Below are 22,148 nucleotides of genomic sequence, written 5' to 3'. Positions count from 1 at the left end.
CCCTGGTCCAGTAAGATTCCAAATGCCTCGGGGCCACAACTATTGAGCCTATTCTCTGAAGCCTGCAAGCTGAGCCAATTACTGAGCCCACGCGCAGCAACAACTGATGCCCACGCACCCTAGAGCCCGTTCTCCACGACAAGAGAAGCCACTGCAATGATAAGCCTGCACACCGCAACTAGGGAGCAGCCCCCACTCTCTGCGACTACAGAAAGCCCACGCATAGCAGCAAAGGCCCAGCACAGCAACACATAGTAATAAAAATATAAATATTAAAAAAATCTCCATTGCAGACTCTGTTCTAGGGACCCCACCCTATGACAGCCTCTTGTTATTCATAATTAGCATCAGCCACAATTTATTGCCTCAAAAATTCAGCTTTACCCAGTACCTGAGTGAGTGAGTGAGTGAGTCACTCAGTTGGGTCCGACTCTGCGATCCCACGGACTGTATAGTCCATGGAATTCTCTAGGCCAGAATACTGGAGTGGGTAGCCTTTCCCTTCTCCAGGGAATCTTCCCAACCCAGGGGTCCAGCCCAGGTCTCCCACATTGCAAGCAGATTCTTTAACAGCTGAACCACGAGGGAAGCTCAAGAATACTGGAAGGGGTAGTCTATTCCTTCTCCAGTGGATCTTCCCCACCCAGAAATCGAACTGGGGTCTCCTGCATTGCAGGTGGATTCTTTACCAACTGAGCTATCAGGGAAGCCCACACAGTACCTAGTACCTTGTAATGCATCCCTTTCTTTTAAACTGAGTATTAGATTCTGTAGTTTGCACAAAGCACTTTGACCAATACAGTGATTCACACCAAAAATAGTTGCAGCGATAAACGCTCAAGGGACTGAGAGTCTGGCATCCTTAGGGGTGAGATTGGTCATCCTCTCTGGTTGAGTTTGAATGCAATGAAGATCCTGTTAGTAGTAAAGGATGATATGGTGAGGACTATTCATTTCTTGATTTCATTTTTTAAAATAATATAATGAGAACCCATGAGTTTGGTACTCATCCCAAGAGCTAAACTATTATCAGTAACTTAGGTCTAGCACGCACTCCTCTTCCATCCAATACTCATGCCTCCCCTAGGAGGTCACAATTATCTGAGGGTTTTATCACATATGTTGATGCCTAAATAAGCTATTGGTTTTTTTATTTGCTTTTGATCTTAGTGAAAAGAGTAGTCTTTTGACACTTGCGTTTCCACTCAAAATTATAATTATGAAGATTAGCCATGTTGTGGCACAAAAAGGAATATCATTTTCCTTTTTACTGCTGTGTGGTATTCCATGTGTGACTACACCACAAACTATCCATTCTGTGGTCGATGGGTGTATGAATTGTTCTTTTCCTTCTCTCTTACAGTCAGTGTTACTGGCAACTAGTTTGTTCTCTGTATCTGCGAGTCTGCTTCTTTTCTGTTATGTTCACTAGTTCGTTGTATTTTTTTAGATCCCGCCTATAAGTGCTATCATACAATATTTGCCCTTCTCTGTCTGACTTATTTCACTTGCATAATGCCTTCCAAGTCCATCTATGTTGCTGCAAAAGGCAAAATTTCATACTTTTTTGTGGCTGAGATGTGGTATATACCACATCTATAAAGTTGTATTTTTTGTACCCGTTCATGTGTTGATACTTACATTGCTTCCACATCTTTGCAATTATAAATAATGCTGCTATGAACATTGGGATGTATGTATCTTTTTAAATTAGTGTTGATTTTTGGCGGGATATACACCAAGGAGAGGAATTCCTGGTTCATGTGGAAGTTCCACTTTTAGTTGTTTGAGAAATCTTCATACTGTGTTCCCCAGTGACTGTACCAATTTACATTCTCATCAACAGTGTACAAGGATTCTCTCTTCTCCATATCTTCGCCAACATTTTTTATTTATGTTCTTTTTTGATGATAGACATTCTGACAGATTTGAGATGCACCAACAATGTAAGGTTATCCTGGCTTTTCCTCATCCTTGACTTTAAGATGTATGGTTTTGGGACTTCCCTGGCAGTCCAGTGGTTAAGACTCTGCATTCCCAATGCAGGGGGCTTCGGGTTCAACCCCTGACTGGGGAATGAAAATCCTGCATGCTGCAGAGCAAAAGAAAACCCTAGTTGAGTCAATAAAACTTAATTTTTCATAAAAGTATGTATGATTTTGAAAAGACTGAAAAATAAGTTTATCATTTTTAAACTTGAGGGGTATATGTGTATAGAAAGTAAAAGATATCTGATTGCTTGTATATCTGATCTTTTAAAAAATTTATTAGAGAGTAGATGATTACAATGTTATATTAGTTTTTATCTTAATAAAATAAAAATAATACCTCTAAATTCTGTCTTATATTAGTTAAAATACATTCAATTAAAATTTTGAACTAAAATATCTTCTATTATTTCTTTTGAGGGGAGAAAAGGACTGATAATACCAAGAATTGAAAAACATATGAAGTTTTTGTGACAGTGTGTATTGGCTGTGGTGTCCTGGTAACTATTTAACAACTGGCTCACTAGGAAAGAAAGTGTGATTTGTAGAAGTTGCCAATTTCTGTGGGATAAATACTTTTACCATGGCTGACTCTCACAATTTGTTGGTAGGAGTGTAAATTGCTACAACCATTTTATAAAACCATTTGATGATATCTGTAAAAGTTGAATGTATGCAAATGCTGGGGAACAGCAATCCAAACCCTAGGTATGTGTACCAAAATATTTATATTTTCTGGTCATCAAAAACTGAAAAACTAGAATGAATAAATAGTTGCGTATTCATGCAATGGAATACTATACAGCAATAGAAACAAATAAGCTGCTTTTACACCTAACAACATGAATGAATCTCACACACACAGAAGCATATATACTGTATAATTCTAACTATAAAAAGTTCAAAACCAAGCAAATCTACTGTGGGGGATCAGCAGTCAGGGTAATGGTTGCTTTGGGAAGGACAGAGAAGGTAGTGATCAGGAGTATCTTTCCTGGATGGTTCGTGTATGGACTGAATGTTTGTGTTCTCCCAAATTTATGTTCAGTTCAGTTCAGTGTTTATGTGTTAAAATTTCTGTGCTGAAACCCTAACCCCTAATATGATAATATTGTTACCGAGTCTAAGCTCATACTGCTCACCATATGACAAGTATCCCAAAGAACCATCTTACCCGAGTTAGAATTCAGGCTTCTTTTATACTGAAAGGGTAGGGGATGTGGCTGGTTGTTGCAAACTTCTTGGTGCTGACCAGACCCCAGAGGGAATGTGATATCCTTTGGTCTTGTCCACTCTAGGTCTCATCACCATATTCCTATAAATCTCCAAAAGAGAAAAATTATCTCCATATGAATGTAAATTGTGATATCTTCAATAGTCCAGCCTGGGAGTCAGAGCCCTGGAAAGGAGCTATGGTGTGTGTTTCAGGCTGTAGGCAGCATTCCTTTCCAGGGTGCAGAGCCAGCAGGAGTAGGCACAGGAAACAGAGCACACAGGTTCGAGCTAAAGCAAGAGCTCCAATATGGAGTCAGGTTTGTTCTCTGTTATATTGTGAGGTGGGACTTGGGGGAGGTACGTGCGTGGGTTTAGATGAGATCATGAGGTGAGGCCCCCATAATGGGATTAGTGTTTTATGAGAAGAAACCAAAAACTTTCTCTCTCCATCGTTCTCTCCCTCTCTCTCTCCCTTCGTCCCTCCCCACCATGTGTATGCACAGCAAAAAGGTAACTTTCTGCAAGCCAGGAAGCCAGGAAGAAGGCTCTCACCAAGAACTGAATCTGCCAGCACCTTGATCTTGGATGTCCCAGCCTCCAGAGATGTTAGAAATAAATGCCTGAAGTTTGAACCTCTCTGTGTATGGTATTTTGTTATGACCTGAAGAGACTAAAACAGTTATATTTGCACAGATGTGTTCAAGTTATAATGGTGCATTAATGAGCAATTTCAATTAAATTTTATTAAACTAATCGATTATTTGCACACACAAAACCAAAAACATCTTAACATCATTATCAGAATAACTCAGCTTTTTCAATGTCTCTTAATTCATCTTACTGTGTTCATAAATGAAACAAATTTTACCTTGGCCAGTTAAACACATAAAGACAGTTTTGCCAAGAGCAATTTAGGCTCATAGTAGAACAATTCATTTACAAACTTAAGAGAAGCCATTCAAGCAAACAAAATATTTTCTAAATCCCCAGATACTAATTTTTAACCAAAGAGCTCTAAATCCAATTGGATCAAAGACAGTTTCTGGCTGGAAACAGAGTGTGCTACCCTCTCAGAAGGAGAAAAAGTTAAACACATATTTAAAGACAAAAATATTCACCATTAAGATGAAATCTCTAACTCATCTCCTCTTACATGCCCTTCCCCCCAAACCCTTCTATTTTCTCATCCTGAAAAAAAAATGTACTTTTGTTTACTGTGGGCATACTATCTCTTGGTCCTTCTCTTCTTTTGCTTTGTTTTGTTTTTTTTTTAAATAATGGCAAAGCACTTTTTATTTCTTGTTCCGGGTGAATCAGGGGAATCAGCGGAATTAGAGTATTTCTCAGTTTAACTAACATCTAGAATCAGCCAGGCAGTCATCCAGGTCTGCTTGGAAAGTTACTGGCTGTGCCTTATTTAAATCACCTTAGTCCATGTCAAGCGAGGGGAGAAGTTCCTATCTCCACAGCCTTGGGTTTTCTCACATTTTAAATAAAATCTTTGGGTTATTGCCATCAACTACTCGCACAGCTTTCTTCTCTAATCATTTCCTGATTTCTGCATGGTGAAGTTAGGCAAAGCTGCATAGCTCCCAACACGCGCGCACACACACACACACACACACACACAGTGTTTCTTATGGGCTTGCTTCCCAAACACTCTGAAGAGGGAACCCCTTGGTTAAAACAAAAACAAAAACCAACTTGCCTCATCGTCTGATATTGTGTAAATTCACAAAGTGTCCACTAGAGAGCACTGTAACCCCACCTCTGATGCCAAATTCCCCAAGGGAAACTTCCTCCTCCTGTTCAACCCACTCACATGTTTTCATCTGCTTATTCCTTATACTGAGCACCTAAGAAGCATTAGGTGATATGAATAAGGATGTAAGTAGCACACCTGTCTATCTATGCCCCTTGTCTCGCACCCTTGGCCCTAGGGCAAGATAAATCTCACAATGCAGGCATTCTTTCCCTCAAGATGTGTGCAACTGACAGCAGATGTATTATTAGTGAATTATTGATTTGACTGTGCTGTATCCCTATCAATGCTTCAGGGAAAGTTGAAAGGTTGAGTCCCGTCGTGGGTCATCATCCAAAAGAATTTGTCAACCATGGCAGTCCTAGCTCAGGACAAGGACAAGTCTAGATTCTCTCTAGGCTTAGTTCTGCTCATCACCAAGGTCCCTTCCTCCCTCCTACCCCACCCTTCACCCCAGGACCAGCTCTTATTGTTTTCTCTCACCAAGAAAATCACAACCATTCTCTCATTAGCCCACTCAAGAAACCAGATGACTAATGGTTAATGCAATTGCTTTATCTTAGAAAAAGAAAAATGAGCAACTCTTTGTAATGAAAATGCTTCTGTGAATGCATCTTATGAACATATACAATGTTGCTTCTTTTTGCACATTTAAAAATAAAACCTGATATATCTAAATATAAACATTCAAGATGGTGGCAGTGAAGGAAGGGTGCATCTTTTTAAACCAGACTGCCTTGATCCCATCTTGGATTTGCAAGTTACTGAACCTCTGGGCATCAGTTTTCTTAGCTATTAAAAGAGGAAAGTAAGAGTTCTACTCCAGAGAGTTGTCATGAAAAATTTGTCATTGTTGTTCTTTAGTTGCTAAGTTGTAGCTGACTGTTTGAGACTCTATGGACTATAGTCCTCCAGGCTCCTCTGTCCATGGGATTTCCCAGGCAAGAGTACTGGAGTGGGTTGCCATTTCCTTCTCCAGGTGATTTTGCTAACCCAAGGATTGAAACTTGGTCTCCTGAATTGTAGGCAGATACTTTACTGCTGAGGCACCAGGGAAGTCTTCATGGAGAATAGAAGAGTTAGTCTATTTACGAGGTATTCTGCAAAACGTGGGTGGTCAAGTGACCCAGGCTTAGCCAATCAGAGCCATTTCTTAGGGATTTATAGATATTTGTCTCTTTTCCTCAGAAAAGAGGAATACATCTGCATGATATGAAAAGACCGTCTGAGAGCTGGGACCTGGGACCCTTGGCTGCAATGCTCACATCTGGACAAACATTCCTGGAGCAACAAAAATACAAAGAAACCATAAGGCATGAGAAATAAGTGTGCACATGCAGTTAGGGCAAATTATGGACAAGATATTAAAAAGGCCAGAAACCCAACTGCCACTTCTAAAGAGCTGGGAACAAAAGCGGGGGTCAGGAACAAAAGCAGGGTATTCCACATGCCACCTGCACTCAATACCAACTCGGGGTGGGCAAACCACCCAAGCCACCCCTCTGGCCCAACCCCTGGACAGAGCCCTAAGTTCACCCCATATACGGAACCACCTTGCCCTCCCCGCTCAGGGAGCCAGCAAGCGAAACTTATTTGTTTTCGTGTCCCCTTGCTGCGGTAGAAGCCCCAGTAAAGTCCTTGTGTGAATTTCTTGTCTGGCCTCTTATTTTTTATTGAGTAAGGAAGGCCAGTACTTTGGCTAACTGATGTGAAGGGCCGACTCATTGAATAAGATCCTGAAGAGGGCAGGAGACTGAGGGCAGGAGGAGGGGACATCGGAGGATGAGATGGTTGGATGGCGTCGCCAACTCAATGGATGTGAGTTGGATGTGAGCACACTGCGGAGATAGTGAAGGATACGTGTGCAGAAGCCTGGTGTGCTGCAATCCATGGGGTTGAAGAGTCAGACACGACTTAGGGACTGACTCACAAGGAAGGCCAAGAACCCTGGTTGGTAACTATAAGACAGGAGCGCTTTTGGCCACGTGGTTTCCTGATGGAAGAAGGCTGTCTGAAGTAGAAACTGTAACAAGAAAGGGAGAGAACGTTTGAGTCACTGAATTTAAACCTACCCTTGTTCTCTCCAGGCCTGAGTCAAAAAAACGATACCTATTCTGTGCCAGGCCCAATTCCAAACACTTGACAAGAGTCAGCTCAGCAATCCCAGCACTCCAGAAGGGTACTGCCTGCGTACTCCACGTTAGACATAAGAAGATTCACCCAGAGTCGCAGAAGGCAGGAGCTAGGATTTCAGCCTGGCAGTCGGGTTTCAGAGTCGGCCCCACATTTAGGTCCTTGTGTGGGACGGGCCTGTGATGTGGCCTGTGGAGCAACATCCTGGCTCTGCACGCTACGCGCTAATAGCACAGCTTCCCCTCAGATGAGACGACCGAACGCATCTCCACACACAGCCGAATGTCCCTGGAGGGGAGGGACAAACTGCCCTAGTCAAGAACCACTGCTGTCGCTCCGGCCGCCCAAGAACACATTTTAAATTGCTCTGAGTCACCAGATCCTGTGTTAGCCACAAACTCAGAGTCACCCAATCTGTGTGCCAAGTACGAACAGCCCAACGTCCCTCAAACCTGGGCCACCCGCAATGCGTTGCCACCGAGACCCTGTGCCGTCTAAGACCTCACATCACCTACCAGTCTGTGTCTCCAAAGACTTGCTGTCACCCACGGCCCTGTCACTGAGGTCTGTGTAGCCCATTTCCTAGTGGTGTCCGTGCCCCTCTGTCAACCCACCAGGGTTTCAGGGAGTCGGGGCCACAGGGCTCTTCACAAAGACAAGGCACGAAATACATGTGGAGTCGGGGAGACCAAAGCATAGAGGCACCACACAAGGCAAGGCGGGCAGAGGAGTCCCAGAAGCAGAGAGATTCACAGAGAGGGCTGGAGAGAAGCCTGACCCCCATGGGGCCACAGCTGGTTAGGCTACATGGGTCACTGGAGACCTATCAAGGTCCTCCCGTGCTCACCTCTGGATTAGCCTTAGGGGTGGAGAGGCTCGAGTTCCGAGGTAAGGAGCTTAGACCCAGCGTGACAGCTCATCGGCTGCACAAGGCCTCTGTCTAGGTCACTGAGCCCTGAGCAGCCCCCACCTCGCACAGTCACTCCTCTACTCCTCCCATCAGCCACTCAGTTGACAAGGTCCTGTCCGTAATACGGCTCAGCCCAGAGGGGCAGAGGCAAGGGGTCAGCCCCTCCCTGCCTCCCTTCCCACTCTGCCACCAGAATGCCCGATGTTCACCAGCATCCAGAGTGCTGGGGTGGGGCGGGCCTGGACAGAGAGCCTGAATTTCCCCTTGGAGTGTGTTGGCAAGGACCTGGCTGAGAACACAGAAACTTCTTTCCCTGAGTTGAGAGGCACGGAGGGAGCGGATGGTCCCTGCTGGTCTGGATCTCCCAGTCCTCAGGGCCCCTGAACATGACCATGATGAGAGGAACAGGCCTATGTTTAGAAGCAATATAAGTCTTTAAAGCAGCCCCACCACACTCCCATCCTGTCTGGCCTGGTTGCTATGGTGATGGCCAGTTGCTCCAGAGGTGGCTGCTGGTCCTTGAAGTGGGAGTGGTGGGGGCTATGGATCCTGAGCTGAAGAGGGCTGGGGTGAGAGGTCAGCACTGTCTGGGAACATTCCTGGCTGTGGCTGGGGGCCGACAGCCCAAGGTTCCTCTCCATGCTTGCTTCTCTCGGCTCACACTCCATCTCTACCCACTCCCCTCACCCTCCAGCCCCCACTTCTGCTGCTGCTGCCTAAAAGGTGCCATCCTGGAGTCTGAACCCACCCAGATCTCAACTTCAGGAGTGAGGTTCTGGTGTGATGGTGGATCACAGGGCCCAGGTATACAGGATGCAGTGAGGAGCTCAAGCATGTTGCCCCATGTAAGGGCTCAGAGTGGCCATTGCAGAGAATGTGGGGGTGAGGTGGGGGTGAAGGCTCGGCATAAAGTTTCTGGAAACAGTCCAGGCAAGACATCATCAGCAGGGCTCAGACATGCTCTCAGCATGGGGGGTCTCACGGGCCAGGACCCAAACATCCTCAGGGCTCGGGTGCTCATGTCTGTGCTCATGTCTCCCTTCAGTGGTAATTTATTACTAAGAACAATTGTTGAAGTACCAAAATTCAGCTGGGCAACTTTATGAATGTATGAATTAAAAGGGCTTTCAAGTCATTTCCATTCCTAGAGGGTTCTCCTAAGCTTTCTGAGGTTGAGTTTTCTTACCTCTAAAAGGAGAATCATAGTTTCTAGCCTGTAGAATCATTGTGAGGATTAAATGAGAAAAGAAATATAAAGTTAACACAGTCCTTAACAAATAATCGCTTTTTTAAAAGGGTGTTTAGAAACAGGAGAGACGGGATGAGAAGGAGCGTCCGTAATTACAGACAGCCCAGCCAGAAAACTGGCCAATGTCAGCGCTCCTGGAGGCAGGAGCTACTGAGGGATCAATTTTCTTCCCATGGAGGAAGACCAGGCTGTACAGGGAGAAGGTGACAAGGTGAACATTCCACAAGGGAGAGACAATGCCAGCAGGCACACCATGAAAATGCTGAAAATCTGTGACTTCTTTGCTTTGTGATGGAAGCAGTAAAAGAAGCTTATTCTCTTATACATTAATAATGACAAGAAAAAATAAAATCCCCTTTAAAAAAAAGATATAATTAACATATAACACTGTGTACATTTAAGGGGACTACATATTAATTTGATACATCTATATATTGCAATGTGATAGCCATTGTAGCATTAACTATTGCCTCTATTGTTTTACATAACCATTATTATAGGGACAAATTAGATCTAGTTTCTTAGCAAGTTTTTACACAGTTTTGTCCTTTTTAAAGTAAAACTCGAATTCAGTGGTTCTCAAACTTTTTCATCTTAGGAACCTTTACACTTAAAAGTAATTGAGGACCTTCACTCAATTTGAGGACCACCTTAAAAGTGCATGGCTCAGATGGTAAAGAATCTGCCTGCAATGGAAGAAACCCAGGTTCAGTCCCTGGGTCTGAAAGATCCCCTGGAGGAGGGGCATGGGAACCCACTTCAGTATTCTTGCCTACAGAATCCCAAGGACTAGAAACCTGGAGGGCTACAGTCCCCTGGGTCGCAAAGAGCTGGACACAACTAAGTGATTACTTAACACTTTCTTTCACTGTATAGCACAGGGAAATCTGCTTAGTGTTATGTGGCAGCCTGGACTGGAGGGGAGTTTGGGGGAGAATGGATATATGTATATCTATGGTTGAGTCCCTTTCCTGTCCACCTGAAAACTATCACAACATTGTTAATTGGCTATACTTCAATATAAAATAAAACATTTTTAAATATTGAGGACACCAACATTTTTGAGTTTTATCTGTTGATATTCGTATTGATTCATACTGATTCTCATACCTGCTTTTGTATTCAATCGGTTGCAATAAATAGTTTTGGTTGCAAGATGTGAACGAAACTCAGTCTCACAATATATGTAGTTGGAAAAGAGAGAAGTTAATAGTCTTTCTGGGCCTCCAGGTGGCTTAGCAGTAAAGAATCCACCTGCCAATGTAGAAGACACTGGTTTGATCCCTGGGTGGGGAAGATCCCCTGGAGAAGGAAATGGCAACCCACTTCAGTATTCCTGCCTGGAGAATCCCATGGACAGAGGAGCCTAGAGGGCTACAGTTGAAAAAAGTTCACAAAAGAGTGGGACACGACTGAGCCACTAAAGAACAACAACTATAGTCTTTTAGCTTGCTGTGGCTATTCCTCTTTGGTACTACACCAAAACTCGACAGGTGTCATTTCTTAAATGTTAGTGATGTTTAAGTGTGGAATCTGAAACTATATCAGTGAACCGATTATACTCTATTAAAATCCATTGGTCTGTCTTGCTTTTGAATGGTTCTTTTATCCATGCATGTTTCTGGAACTCGTACCCTGGTCATTCGGAAAATATTGGTTCACTGAGTTAGTTATCAGATCTTCCAAATGTTGACACATCTCACATAGACAATAACCAACAACCAACCAACCAACAAAACAAAAATCCAAACAAACAAAAAAGCCTGTACATTCATTAATGTCATTACCAATCTCATGAAACTTGGGACGCTTTCAAACTCATGGTAGCAGATGGAAGTTTTCCAAACTCTAATTTTCACTTGAAAGCTCTAATTGTATCAGTGGCCACAACACCAATAGTTTTTTTCCCTTGAAGTGACAGGCTCACTTCATTCACTTGAGAAAATCATGCCAAAAACTCAAGTCCGAGTAACTATTTTGTCATGTGCTCTTTTAAGTGAAAGAAGCCAGTCGGTGAGAAAAGTGACCCTCGGCGCACAACTCAGTCGTTTTGAGTGCTTTTCTTGGAGATAACTGTCATACTTCTATATGCACACTTCCCCTTTGTCACATGAAATGTTGAAAAGATGTACTCGAGATTTAATAAAATTTATAATTTTGTTGCTTTATCAACAGCAAAATCGGCCTTTTCTTCTTTTTTGGTGCTGAGCTGGCACAGTGACAGACAAAAAGAGAGAGACTGAGACTGCTGGTGCAGTTGCGAGCCACGCCTTGGTTCCTATTTGGGTGCCAGCAGTTCTACCCGCTGCTGCTCTGTGTCATCAGTGCAAATATCAACCAAGTGAAAATGGCAAAGAACAATTCAGTAGTATTATGAACATCATTTTTGCCTTGTAGATCCCCTGGAAGGGTCTTGGAGACCCCCAGGGATCTGTGAACATACCTGGAGATCGAATAAGAGCTGACACTTGAATTCAAATGAAAGAATTAGAATAGCTCTATTTATATTTTCTTTTTTAAATGATTTTTTAATGGAGTCATCAAAGGTTCATAAAATGCTCTCACAAATATCCTATGGAAAAACTGAAAGCCAATTCCATTGGCAGCACTATTTGCCTTACTTCCTCCAAAGAAAGTGGGGGTGAGGGGAGGATTAAGACCTGGGAGGCCCAAGGGAGTGTATCAGGCACGTGGAGCCACCCATCAAGCGTGTCATGGTGAGCACACACAGTTCTGGGACCACAAAGGCAAGGGGTGCTGGGAACCCAGGGCCCTCCGCCACTTCCCCACAATCTCGCTAGCTAGCCACACACCCCTCCACAACAGTCACACACACACACACAGAGCTGCGCTTTGCCATGGCTAGTTTCACACAACACAAATGACCAGTCTAACTATGGTTATACTCACACAATACAATCATACAGCCACGCAAAACGTCTCCATAGTCAAACACCCAACCTCACTGTGCTCAAAACCAAGTCACATGATTTTGTACTCACAGCTGAAGAATTTCAGTGAGCGCACACCCAAGCATCCCTGCATTCCAATTATCAGTACGGCACATAAAACTTTGACTGGGTCACCACATGACCGTGTGTGTATATGGTTCGCAGGGTGAGAGCATAGGTTTTGGAGACTGGCCAACCTGTGTTTAGGCTCAGGTTCTACCACTTGTTAGTTCTTTCCCCTTGGGCAAATTATTTACCCTGCCTGAGCCCTAGTTCTAGAACATGGGGATAGTTCCTTCTGGGAAACATGATGTGAGGAAGGCATAAAGACAGCACTTTGTCTGGATAGATGTGCCCTAAGGATAGGCTGTAACTGCCATGGATGGATTTTGTCACCAGTGGGTACTAGGGCTCCAAGAAATCAGTGCGGGGCGCTGGAAGAAACTCTTCCAGGAAGTCCAGGATTCCTGGGGAGTCTGGAGTCAAGTGCAGACGGGGATGGGGTGGGGATGGGGCTGCACAGATTCTGGAAACCCCTGCAAGGCTCAGGCCAACTGGGAGCTGCTCCTGGGCCAGGTGGGCCCCTTATAGGATCCTGGCCTTCCCTAGGAAGGAGGATGAGCACTTACTAGGTACCAGGCCCTCTTCTGTGCCTACTTCACCCTGTTTAATCCCCATAGCAGTACTGTGATTGGTAGCCAGTACTGAGAGTCTTCTGTTGAGGAATACTGAGGAAAGCGAGGTTCCTGTTTACCTGGCTATCAAGTGGAAGTCTTGGGATAAGAATGCAGGCAGCCATGGCTGTCTTGGGGACCCCTCCCACCTCCTTTCTGGGGCTCTGCCAGGGCTCCCTGACCATGGCTGGCTGCCTTGGAGCTCAGCCAGCCACAGCTGACCCTTTCCCCTCTTCCAGCCTGCTCCCAGCCTGCTCTCTGAGCTAGCCCAGGGGTAAGAGGCTATAAGGCATGTGGGGGAGACTGGTAAGGCAGGGCCCTCCAGTAAACCTTATCCAGTGTCGCCATCTTCAGCTGCTGGGAGTTGTGGGGTGCTGCCAGCTGATGGAGACCCACCCACTCAGGCCGCCAGATACCACCCGCTTGGTATCACTCCCCATCATGTCACAGCTCCCTGTGATGTCCATTGGTAGGCACATCATGGCTTTGTTCCTTCTCCCAGTCTGAAAGGATTACTCAGACAGGACCCGGGGAAGCAGAGTCAGACAGGAGCCTTATCCAGTCTCCAGGTCGGCAAGCTGGGTGGGCTGGATGGGAGGAGGGGGTGGTGTCTCAGGATTCTCTCCAGGGTGGATGGCCATTTTTGGTGTTGGCTGCTTCACTTATAGCCACTTCTCCCAATCCAAGGAGGCTCTGGGTTCAGCGTGGGCAGGGGCAGTGGGAGGAATCCCTCATCCCTCATCCCTCAACAGGATGGCTCTGGGTGTCAGCCTCTAGCCCAGGACTAGCCTCCTGCTCCTCACAGGGAGGCCCGATCCGGTGGAATAGGGGCCTTACCTCCACCCGTTAAGAAAGCAGTGAGGCAGAGACGGCCTGATGGAGAGACATAGTCAGATCCGCTCTGTTAGACACGTCAACTTGCTGACTGTCTGTGCTCACAGCCTGACATCCACAGCCAAGCCCTTGACTACACGTGGGCCTCAGAAACATGCTGTCTCACCCCAGCACATGACATAGGGTCAGGTTCCAATACAGGAAAGCAGGAGTTCCTCTCCTCTCAGGGCTGAGTTCCTAGAAATCAGCACAGCGCCCAGCACAGAGCAGATGTACATTCATACGTGTGAGTTAGTGGACATTCACTCACACAGGTCATGTGACCGGGGGTGGGGAGGGACTGGAGGAAAGGGCATCAGTCTTCATCCCACTTCAGGACAGGATGAGAGCATCAGGGAAGCATTGCTGCTGCTTCCAGCACCACCCCTGGCCCAGCTTCTGTGATGGCCACTCCTCAGGCAGTGCCAGTCACTGAAGGGAACTGGGTCAACAGGGCCGCCACTCCCCCCACTCCAGATTCCTTCCCAGTGAATTGGCACTCAGAGCAGTGGATGTTAGGAACCCCAGAGATCTAGACATGAGGGGCTCTGGGCATTTAGGGCCTCTGGGTGCTGGGAACTCTAGTTTTCGGGTTCACTGTGGTGTTCAGAGCTCTGGCACCCTTGGCATTGGGAATCCTGGATTTTGAGAGCGCTAAGGTATTTAGAAATCTGAACACTGAATGCTCTGGACATCAAGGCTGTACCCCAGACAGGCCAAAGTCATTGTTTCCAATCTCTCCTTCTAATTTTACCTGCAGCTGCTGAGATCCAGGCTGGGCCCCTGCTCTGATTCCTGTAATTGGCTCATGCTGCCCCCTGGACCAGCGCCAGAGTAAGCACAGCAGGATGGCCTGAAGGGCACACGGAGCCCCAGAGGCAGCTCTTGTTTCTGGAACCAACCTAGATCCCTCCCTTGCACTGGGACAGGATAGGGAAGGTGCTAGGCACTGACCACTAGGCATTCAAGGGAGGAAGATTCTGAGAGCAGAGCCCAGGTGGGTTTCTGAAGCTCCTGAGGCTGGGGCTTCAAGCCTGATCAGGCCAGGCTGTAACTCAAAGCAATGTCCACCCTTCCCCTACTTCTTCGCAGGGTCTCCCAGCACCCCTCCACCAACTGCCCAGTGCCACCAGCTCCTACAGTTCCTTCCAGAAGTGGCCCACATCTGGCCTGATCCCTCATCCCACCAGACACACACCTAAGCACGCTCTGTGCCGCCCGACAGAGGCCTTGTTTCTTCGGGCTGATGATGACAAGTGAAACCAGTCAGCACCAGGGGGATCTGACGTGGACCCAGCCCTCCCAGGAAATAGCACTGCACTGGGAGGCTCCTGAGACACGCCTTAGACCACAGTGGGTGGGGCCCGGCCGCTGCCTGTCCTCTTGCTGCCCTGCCCAGGAAGAAGCCAGCCAGCGAGATGGCTGACCCCATCGGTCCTCCCCTCTGTCCTCTGGCCTGATTCCCCACTTCTCCCCACGATGGCTCAGGCTGGCCATGCCCTTCCCATCCTGTGGGCCAGCGGTCGAGGGTGGGGAGCTCACGGTGGGGGTGAATCCATCTCGGCTCTGACCTGAGCTAGGCCCAATCCTGCCTCCCTTGGGGCCTTATTCTGGTTGGAGGAAAACAGCTGCTTTGGTCTCTGATTCGCGGAGACAGGCGATTTTTCAAAACAGAATTTTTCTCCTAAGCTTTTCCTCAGGATTCACCTCATTGTGCATCTGCTTGAAGCCCTTTCTAGATCAAAATGGGTAAAATGCACAGATATATAAGTCTCTGTATGTATGCAAATGTACTTTGTGTGATGCCATCAGTCTAGCAAAACCCATGTGGGCAAAATCTCCAACTTTTCCAAACCCCCAGGGAAAATATATTTCTCCCACCCCATGGGTTAAAAGTGTGAAGACTGTCTTCTTGTCCTGGGATTCATCCCAAATATACCTTCTCCCTGACTCAGGACTGAGTCCTGAGCACTCCTCCCCTCGCTTCATCCAATCTCAGCCCACTCCCCACCCCCCACTTCACGTGGAGTCCTTAGAGTGGGGTGGCCATGTTGGTTCCAGAAGCTTCACCGACACTCAGTGCTCTCTTCTCAGGGGCCCCCAGCCCCAGTCTACTCCTTCAGGGGGAATGGAGGCCATTGTCCCACCCTCCTATGCTTCCTTGTCCCCACTCCACTCCATGGAGGATCTTTCAGCAGCCTCTATCCTGTCTTCCCTGTGTGGTGGCCCTTTATGACAAGCCCCAGTGGGAGGGAGGGAGGGAGAAACCAGAAAGAGAATTTATGTCCCAGCAGGAGAGGCAGAGGGAGAGAGACTTGGGTCACAGGGGCCCAGTCCCCAGAGTTGGGCACACATGCACACTGAGACCCAGAGCTGTTTCAGTGCGCAGTCACTCGCCTCCAAACACAGATTCATCTACACAAATCCACAAGGGCAGGGGCCATGGGAACCACAGATTGCTCAGGAAGAGGACACACACAAGACACCTGCAGTTCCTTCATAGAATACAAATCACAAACCTGCAAGGCTGGGGACAAAGGAAAAACAAAAATAATCTTGCTGATGAGAAGAATGTCTCCGAATCTTCCAGGTTCTGACCAAGCCTCTAAAGTGAATAGGTTGTAAGTTCTGAGTGGTTGGGCCCTGGAGAAGCCTGGTGGAATGGACTGGCGCTCCTTGGCAGGAAGTGTCTGTGCCTGATACCTGCTATCTTGCTCAGAGCCTCTGTAAATTAGAAAAGAGGAATCTCACTTGTCAACTGATCTTGTTCGATTTTGGCATGTGTGAGTCAGCTTCTTGGAGGCTGACTATCCCCAGGGAACAAAGAAAACTGGTTTCCTGGGCAGACAACAGTGAGGACAGACTCAGGGTGCAGAGAAGAGACTGGTCCCTTCCTGAGCAGATGCTGGGGCGACAACAGTCCCCTGATGGCCAGTACTAACTGGCCCTTCTCCTTGAAAGCTGGCGGCCTCAAGACAAGCAAATGTGGGAGCCCCTTCCCATCAACTGCCAACCTCTGCTGCTCAGAGGCAGCCCAGAGCAAGGTGTTTTATTTTGTAGGACAGGAAACTGAGGCTCAGCAAAGCTCCCTTTGGCAAAGTCTTCTTTAGCTAGGATTGGAACCTCCGCATGTCTCCCCAGGGTGAGAACAGAGGGCCCAGGTTGGTGTCTGCAGCCCTTGTAATACAACAACCCCCGTGAGTGCTAAGTCATTTCAGTAGTGTCTGACTCTTTGTGACCCTATGGACTGTAGCCCACCAGGCTCCTCTGTCCATGGGATTCTCTAGGCAAGAATACTAGAGCAGATTGCCATGCCCTCTTCCAGGGGATCTTCCCAACCCAAGGATAGAACCTGAGGCAGTGTAGGTGTGACCAAACCAGTGAGAGGGTCGGTGGAGAAAGGACCCCCAAGCCCTCCAGTTCCAAGGAGTAGGGCCCAGGCCTTACCCAGCTGTGCCCACAGTCCCCAGGGGCACTGATCCAAAGGGGATGGAATTTGCTCAGACTTCTCTCTAGGGTGAAGGCAGGTGCAGAAGGCCGGGGCCTGGCAGGCTAACTCCAGCCCCAGTCTCCCAAGTGTCCCAGGCCTTTCTGGCTTCATTCCAGCGTAGCCCAAGGGGAGGACATCTACTTCCTCCAAGGGCCCCAGCTGGAGGGCAGCGAGGATGGGGCAGAGCAGGGGGCTCCTTTGCGGAGCCCACTCCCAGGGGTTCATGGGACTCAGTCCTTGGAAAGCTTGGAGCAACTTGTAAATTTATTCCCTGGGAGGAGGAGCCTGAGAAGTCGGCCGGGGGTGGGGATGAGAATGGGGTGGAGGGGTGGCAGGGGTGGGCAGGGCGGCCAGGGGAGCTGCTGGGAGAGGGGAGGGACTTGGCTAGGTTTCCCAAGCCTTCTTCACTCTCCAAACTTTCACCAAACTCTTGGCCCCCGCCTCCCCGAAACCAAAACACAACAAGCTCAGGAGGAGCAAGGAGCAGCACCGCCGCGCGGGAAGACTCGCGGTGGCACAGAGCCTCAAGAAGCTGATGTAACTTTAAGAAAGTCACCTGGGCGCACCGCGGTGCGGAGCCAGTATGCCTGGGCCGGGCCTGCAGCACGGGAAGGGGGCTTTCGGCAGGGGGCGCTACGGCCCGAGCCTCTCACTATCCAGCCGTTGGTCTGGGTGTTTGGTGGCTCCACCCGGCTGAATCTCAGGAAGAGCGAGAGAGCGAGCGAGCGTGTGTGATATTGGATGCATAAGGGCATCTGTGGATGAGTGTAGGTACACGCGTGGGGATGTCTGTCTCGCCAGAAAGGTTGGGTAAATGCGTAGGTCTGGGTGTCACCGCTGTCAACAATGAGCTGCAACGGGCGGAATGGCGGCGGAGGGGGGCGGGGGGCCGCTCCTGGAGGAGGGGAGCAGCGTGCCGTTGACGGTTTGGCCCCCAGCGGCGGGCACGTGTTAGTACCGGTAGTGCCGGAACCAGAGCGTCTGTTCGAGGCGCCAGTTGGGTCTGCGCGCTGGGGCCCTGCAGACGCCCTGAACCTCTAGCCGGCCTGCCTCCCTATCTGCCCGCCACTCGCCGGTCGGGTCGGGTTCCTGCGCGCCCAAAGGTCCTGGGAAGCCGTGCCAGGGAGTCTCGGTGCCCTCGGACCCTTGTCTGCGGCTCCGGCTTTGGGAAGGGGCTACGGCCGCGGTGTTCTCGGGCGGTTGCTCTCCCGGAAAGAATCCGCGTCCTCCCCACCCAACCGTCATTCCAGGTGCGCTTAGGGCGGGTCCGGGCGGCAGCAGGTGAGGGTAGGGGCCTAGCAGCCCGGGGCGCCCACCCCCAGCCGGTGCCCCGCACCCCGCAGACAACGGCACGCGGGGCTGACCGCAAGTCTGGGGCCGGGCGGGAGGAGGCTCTCCCAGAGGGCCGGGGCAAGGGGGCGGGGACCTGGGCGCCCCGGTATTTTCCAAGACAGGGGCCGGGGGCGGGGTAACCGTCCCCACAGTAGCTGAAAGGCCCACTCTTGGCGGTTGATGTAACGGCCGCTCCCGACACCTCGCATCCGGATTAAGGCGAAGGCGCCAGCTTCGAGGAATCCGGGCTCTCCAGGCGGTGCTACAGCTTCGAAAGCAACCCGGCCTTTTCTTGCTGTTCAGGGCCCTCTTTTCACCAGACCGGCAGCTTCTTAAAGGAGCCGCGCCCCCTTTAGGGCCAGTTCTCCGCAGGCCACGCCCCCTCGCTGGCCACTGTTAAAGGAGCCGCGCCCTTGTCTCTCATAGCTCTCATAAGGCTTAGGTCTGTTTCTTTGCTGAAATAAGCTTGATGCTGCAGCTGCAAGAAGATAAAGGTTGGGGGGCCGAAGAGTGGAGAAGGAGAGAAGGGCCTGAGAGGTTAAAGAACCCCCAAGTGAGAGAGTGTCAGAAGACTGGAGGGTAGGGGGTGAGGGGGACTGGTTCTGCTGCTACTGCTGCTGCTAAGTCGCTTCATTCGTGTCCGACTATGTGCGACCCCATAGACGGCAGCCCACCAGGCTCCCCCGTCGCTGGGATTCTCCAGGCAAGAACACTGGAGTGGGTTGCCATTTCCTTCTCCAATGGTTCTAGGAAGGGACTAATGGGCGACACTGAGTATGCCCTAGTGTTTCCAAGCAACTCAAGAAAACGCCCCCTTAACTCCGCCTACACTGTGACTAAGGCTCAGTGCCCAGCTCTGAGGATGCAGAAGAATCACACTTCTGCCCTGGGATTTCTCCAGCTGGTGGGGAAGGAAGATTTGCACACAAGTAACCATGCTACACGGAGAAGGCAATGGCACCCCACTCCAGTACTCTTGCCTGGAAAATCCCATGGACAGAGGAGCCTGGTAGGATGCAGTCCATGGGGTCGCTAAGAGTCGGATACGACTGAACGACTTTACTTTCACTTTTCACTTTCATGCATTGGAGAAGGAAATGGCAACCCACTCCAGTGTTCTTGCCTGGAGAATCCCAGGGACGGGGGAGCCTGGTGGGCTGCCGTCTTTGGAGTCGCACAGAGTCGGACACGACTGAAGCGACATAGCAGCAGCAGCAGCAGCAGCAAACATGCTACAATGGCTGCGTGTGAGGAACGTGTTGATCAGATGTACACTGCGTGCATTGGGTGTAACCGGAGGCACAGTGGGAAGGCTGACTGCAAATGCAAGAGAAAGGAAGGCTTCTTGGTGGTAATGGCTTTGGAACAGGTTTTGAAGATGGGTGGGGTATATACAGAAGGAAATGGGGACAAGGGTGCTCAAGGAAGAGGGAATTGCCTAAGCCACGGAATGAAGGCAAGAACCCTCTGGGGATGCTGGATAGTCCCACATGGCCCACAGGTAACCATAAGTGGCTGTAGGTAGCTGATTTTGGCTCTAGGCAGAACTAAGGGCCCCTTCCCCACTCCCACAGCCCCTCCCCACCCTCCAAGCAGTGAATGGGAAATTACGCTTCCTTTTCTATCTTTATCCTAATCTGTGAGATTCTTGAAGGCAAGGAGAAAACCTTGTCACCTTTCCATCCCGAGTAAGGACTTCAAGGCTTGGCCCAGATGGATCCTTAAAATTGATAGAGCTGACAGTCCTGTTCGGAGGAGAGGAAGACTGAGCAATGGGACAGTAAAGATGGACCAGGTCCTATGACTATCCTCTCACTATCCTCCCTTGGGTGGCTTACAGGCAAATTGAACCCAGCTCACCCAACTTAGCTCATCCCCTCCCCACTCCAAACCTGCAGCATCCCCAGCATTTCTGTCTTTGGTCTCTGGAACGGGCACTGGCTTCTTCCTATTATACCATTAAAAACCAGAGGCCCCTCCTTATCCCTCATCCCCAAGTCCAATGCATCACCAAGTCCTACCAAAGTTACCTTCTATATTTTTCTCAAATCTGTGCACCTCTTGCCACCCTGTCATGACCTTCCTGAGCCAAGCACCCTCATTCCTGGCCTGGCCTGGCCTAGTCCTAATCCATTTCCTTTCTTCCCCTCTTCCCTCCCTCCAGTCCTTTCTCCATACTAATCTAGGTTGGCGTTTTCAAAATGCACACACCACCAATTGCTCCTCCTCTCAGTTATAACTCTGGTTTCAAGACTTCAGTGCTTGTCATTGCCCTCAGGATAAAGATCAAAACAAGGCCCCCAAAACCCTAACCCTGCTTTTGCATCCACCTTCATCTTTGGCCACTTTCTCCCTCACTCTCTGAGCCCCAGGCTCCTGGTCTTTTTCTGTATTATTTCATTTGCTTGAATCTATCTTTTCTGTTGCTCACTGATGCCTAATCATCCCCCTCTGACTCTTAAACATCACTTCCTCAGGAAAGTCCTCTGTAACTCTCAGACAAGGCCAGGCCCCACTGGGGTAGACTCTGGTTAAAGAGGATCTTTCACTTTCCCACCCTTTATCGTAGGCTCTAATTGTATGTATTTGAGTCACCTGTTTCGCTGGTTACTGTTTCAGCCGAGCTTGTAAGCTGCAGGAGGCCAGAGACTGAAGAGTTCATGGCGCCCAGCACAGGTCTGGCCCAGAGCAAGCCTGAAATAAATATTTGTGGAATACATGAATTGAACTGTGGCTAGCCCTAACTGCCTGCTGAACAATGTAGACCATATCCTGTTGGCTGAGGAAGACTATTGGAGGGAATCAGGGTTTTAGACTTTGGGACAATGAATGGATTGGAGGGGAGGAGAAAGTGGAGGCCCTGTAGAGTCGAAACTTAAGCAGAAACCTCAGAAGGTACAAAGGAAGTATAATTAGCCCCATCTTCCAGATTGAGATAGCAAGGGTCAGATAGGTTCAGTAATTTGCTTGAAGTCACATACCTAGTGAGTTGGCAGAGTCAGTTCCTTGTCCCAGGACCCAGAGTCCAAGGTCTTCATCACAACCTAACCTGACTCTGACCCTCATGGCACAGACAGCTTGTCAACAGTGGTCTATATGTGGGTGAGTGGTAGGCCTGGTGCCTGGGTAATGTGAATGCCCAACCCCTATTAGAGGGCCTGACTTATCATAGGCCTTCAGGTGGTACTTTTTGAATGGATGGATGGGGCCAGTTAACAGAAACAGCAGAGGCAGGAGAAGTAGCAAAGCTTTGCACCCAACTCATTGTCCTGGGAGCAGCTGCCAAGCAGTCTTTTTTCCACCGAGAAAGAGAAGCACCTTGAACACAAGGGCCATATTTGCATATTCAGGGATATCACCCTGTAGCCCAAGTTCCAGGACAGAGTGTCCTCAGTTTACTCATCTGACCAGAAGGCATGATGTCCAAGCCATGAGGTGGCTGTGCTTCATTACTATCATCACTGTCATTATTTGTTAGCCACAGAGTGACAGCTTTGAAAACAAGAAGTCTAGAGTTTATAGCTTGGTGGGAAGGATGTGGCGAGTGAGAACAAGGGTATGATCACATTCC

The 22,148-nt window shown here is 48.7% G+C and overlaps 1 protein-coding gene across 1 annotated transcript; it reads right to left on the bottom strand.

The window, feature by feature from the left end:
• Nucleotides 1-1,871: 1,871 nt before the first annotated feature.
• Nucleotides 1,872-21,239, bottom strand: LOC112449281 (sterile alpha motif domain-containing protein 1-like). The gene is made up of 7 exons (XM_059892871.1): nucleotides 21,173-21,239; nucleotides 20,253-20,322; nucleotides 18,204-18,908; nucleotides 16,275-16,479; nucleotides 3,756-3,873; nucleotides 3,163-3,303; nucleotides 1,872-2,092 (listed from the first exon to the last, which is right to left on the bottom strand). The coding sequence occupies exons 1-6, from the start codon at nucleotides 21,237-21,239 to the stop codon at nucleotides 3,293-3,295; spliced, it is 1,176 nt and encodes a 391-aa protein (XP_059748854.1). The 3' UTR covers nucleotides 1,872-2,092; nucleotides 3,163-3,292.
• Between the last annotated feature and the right edge of the window lie 909 nt (nucleotides 21,240-22,148).

Source organism: Bos taurus, chromosome 13 (genome assembly GCF_002263795.3).
Source record: "Bos taurus isolate L1 Dominette 01449 registration number 42190680 breed Hereford chromosome 13, ARS-UCD2.0, whole genome shotgun sequence".
NCBI lineage: Eukaryota > Metazoa > Chordata > Mammalia > Artiodactyla > Bovidae > Bos > Bos taurus.
This window is presented reverse-complemented; position numbering and strand designations above follow the sequence as displayed.

Bases quoted from the DNA above. Each gene is read 5' to 3' on its own strand.
- LOC112449281 (XM_059892871.1), bottom strand. From the start codon at position 21,239: ATGAACTCTTCAGTCTCTGGCCTCCTGCAGCTTACAAGCTCGGCTGAA. The intron at 20,323-21,172 runs GTGACTCAAATA...TCCTCCGAACAG, and splicing joins AACAGTAACCAGCGAAACAG to GACTGTCAGCTCTATCAATT. The intron at 3,874-16,274 runs GTTTGTGATTTG...TAACTGTTTTAG, and splicing joins CTTTGTCCCCAGCCTTGCAG to TCTCTTCAGGTCATAACAAA.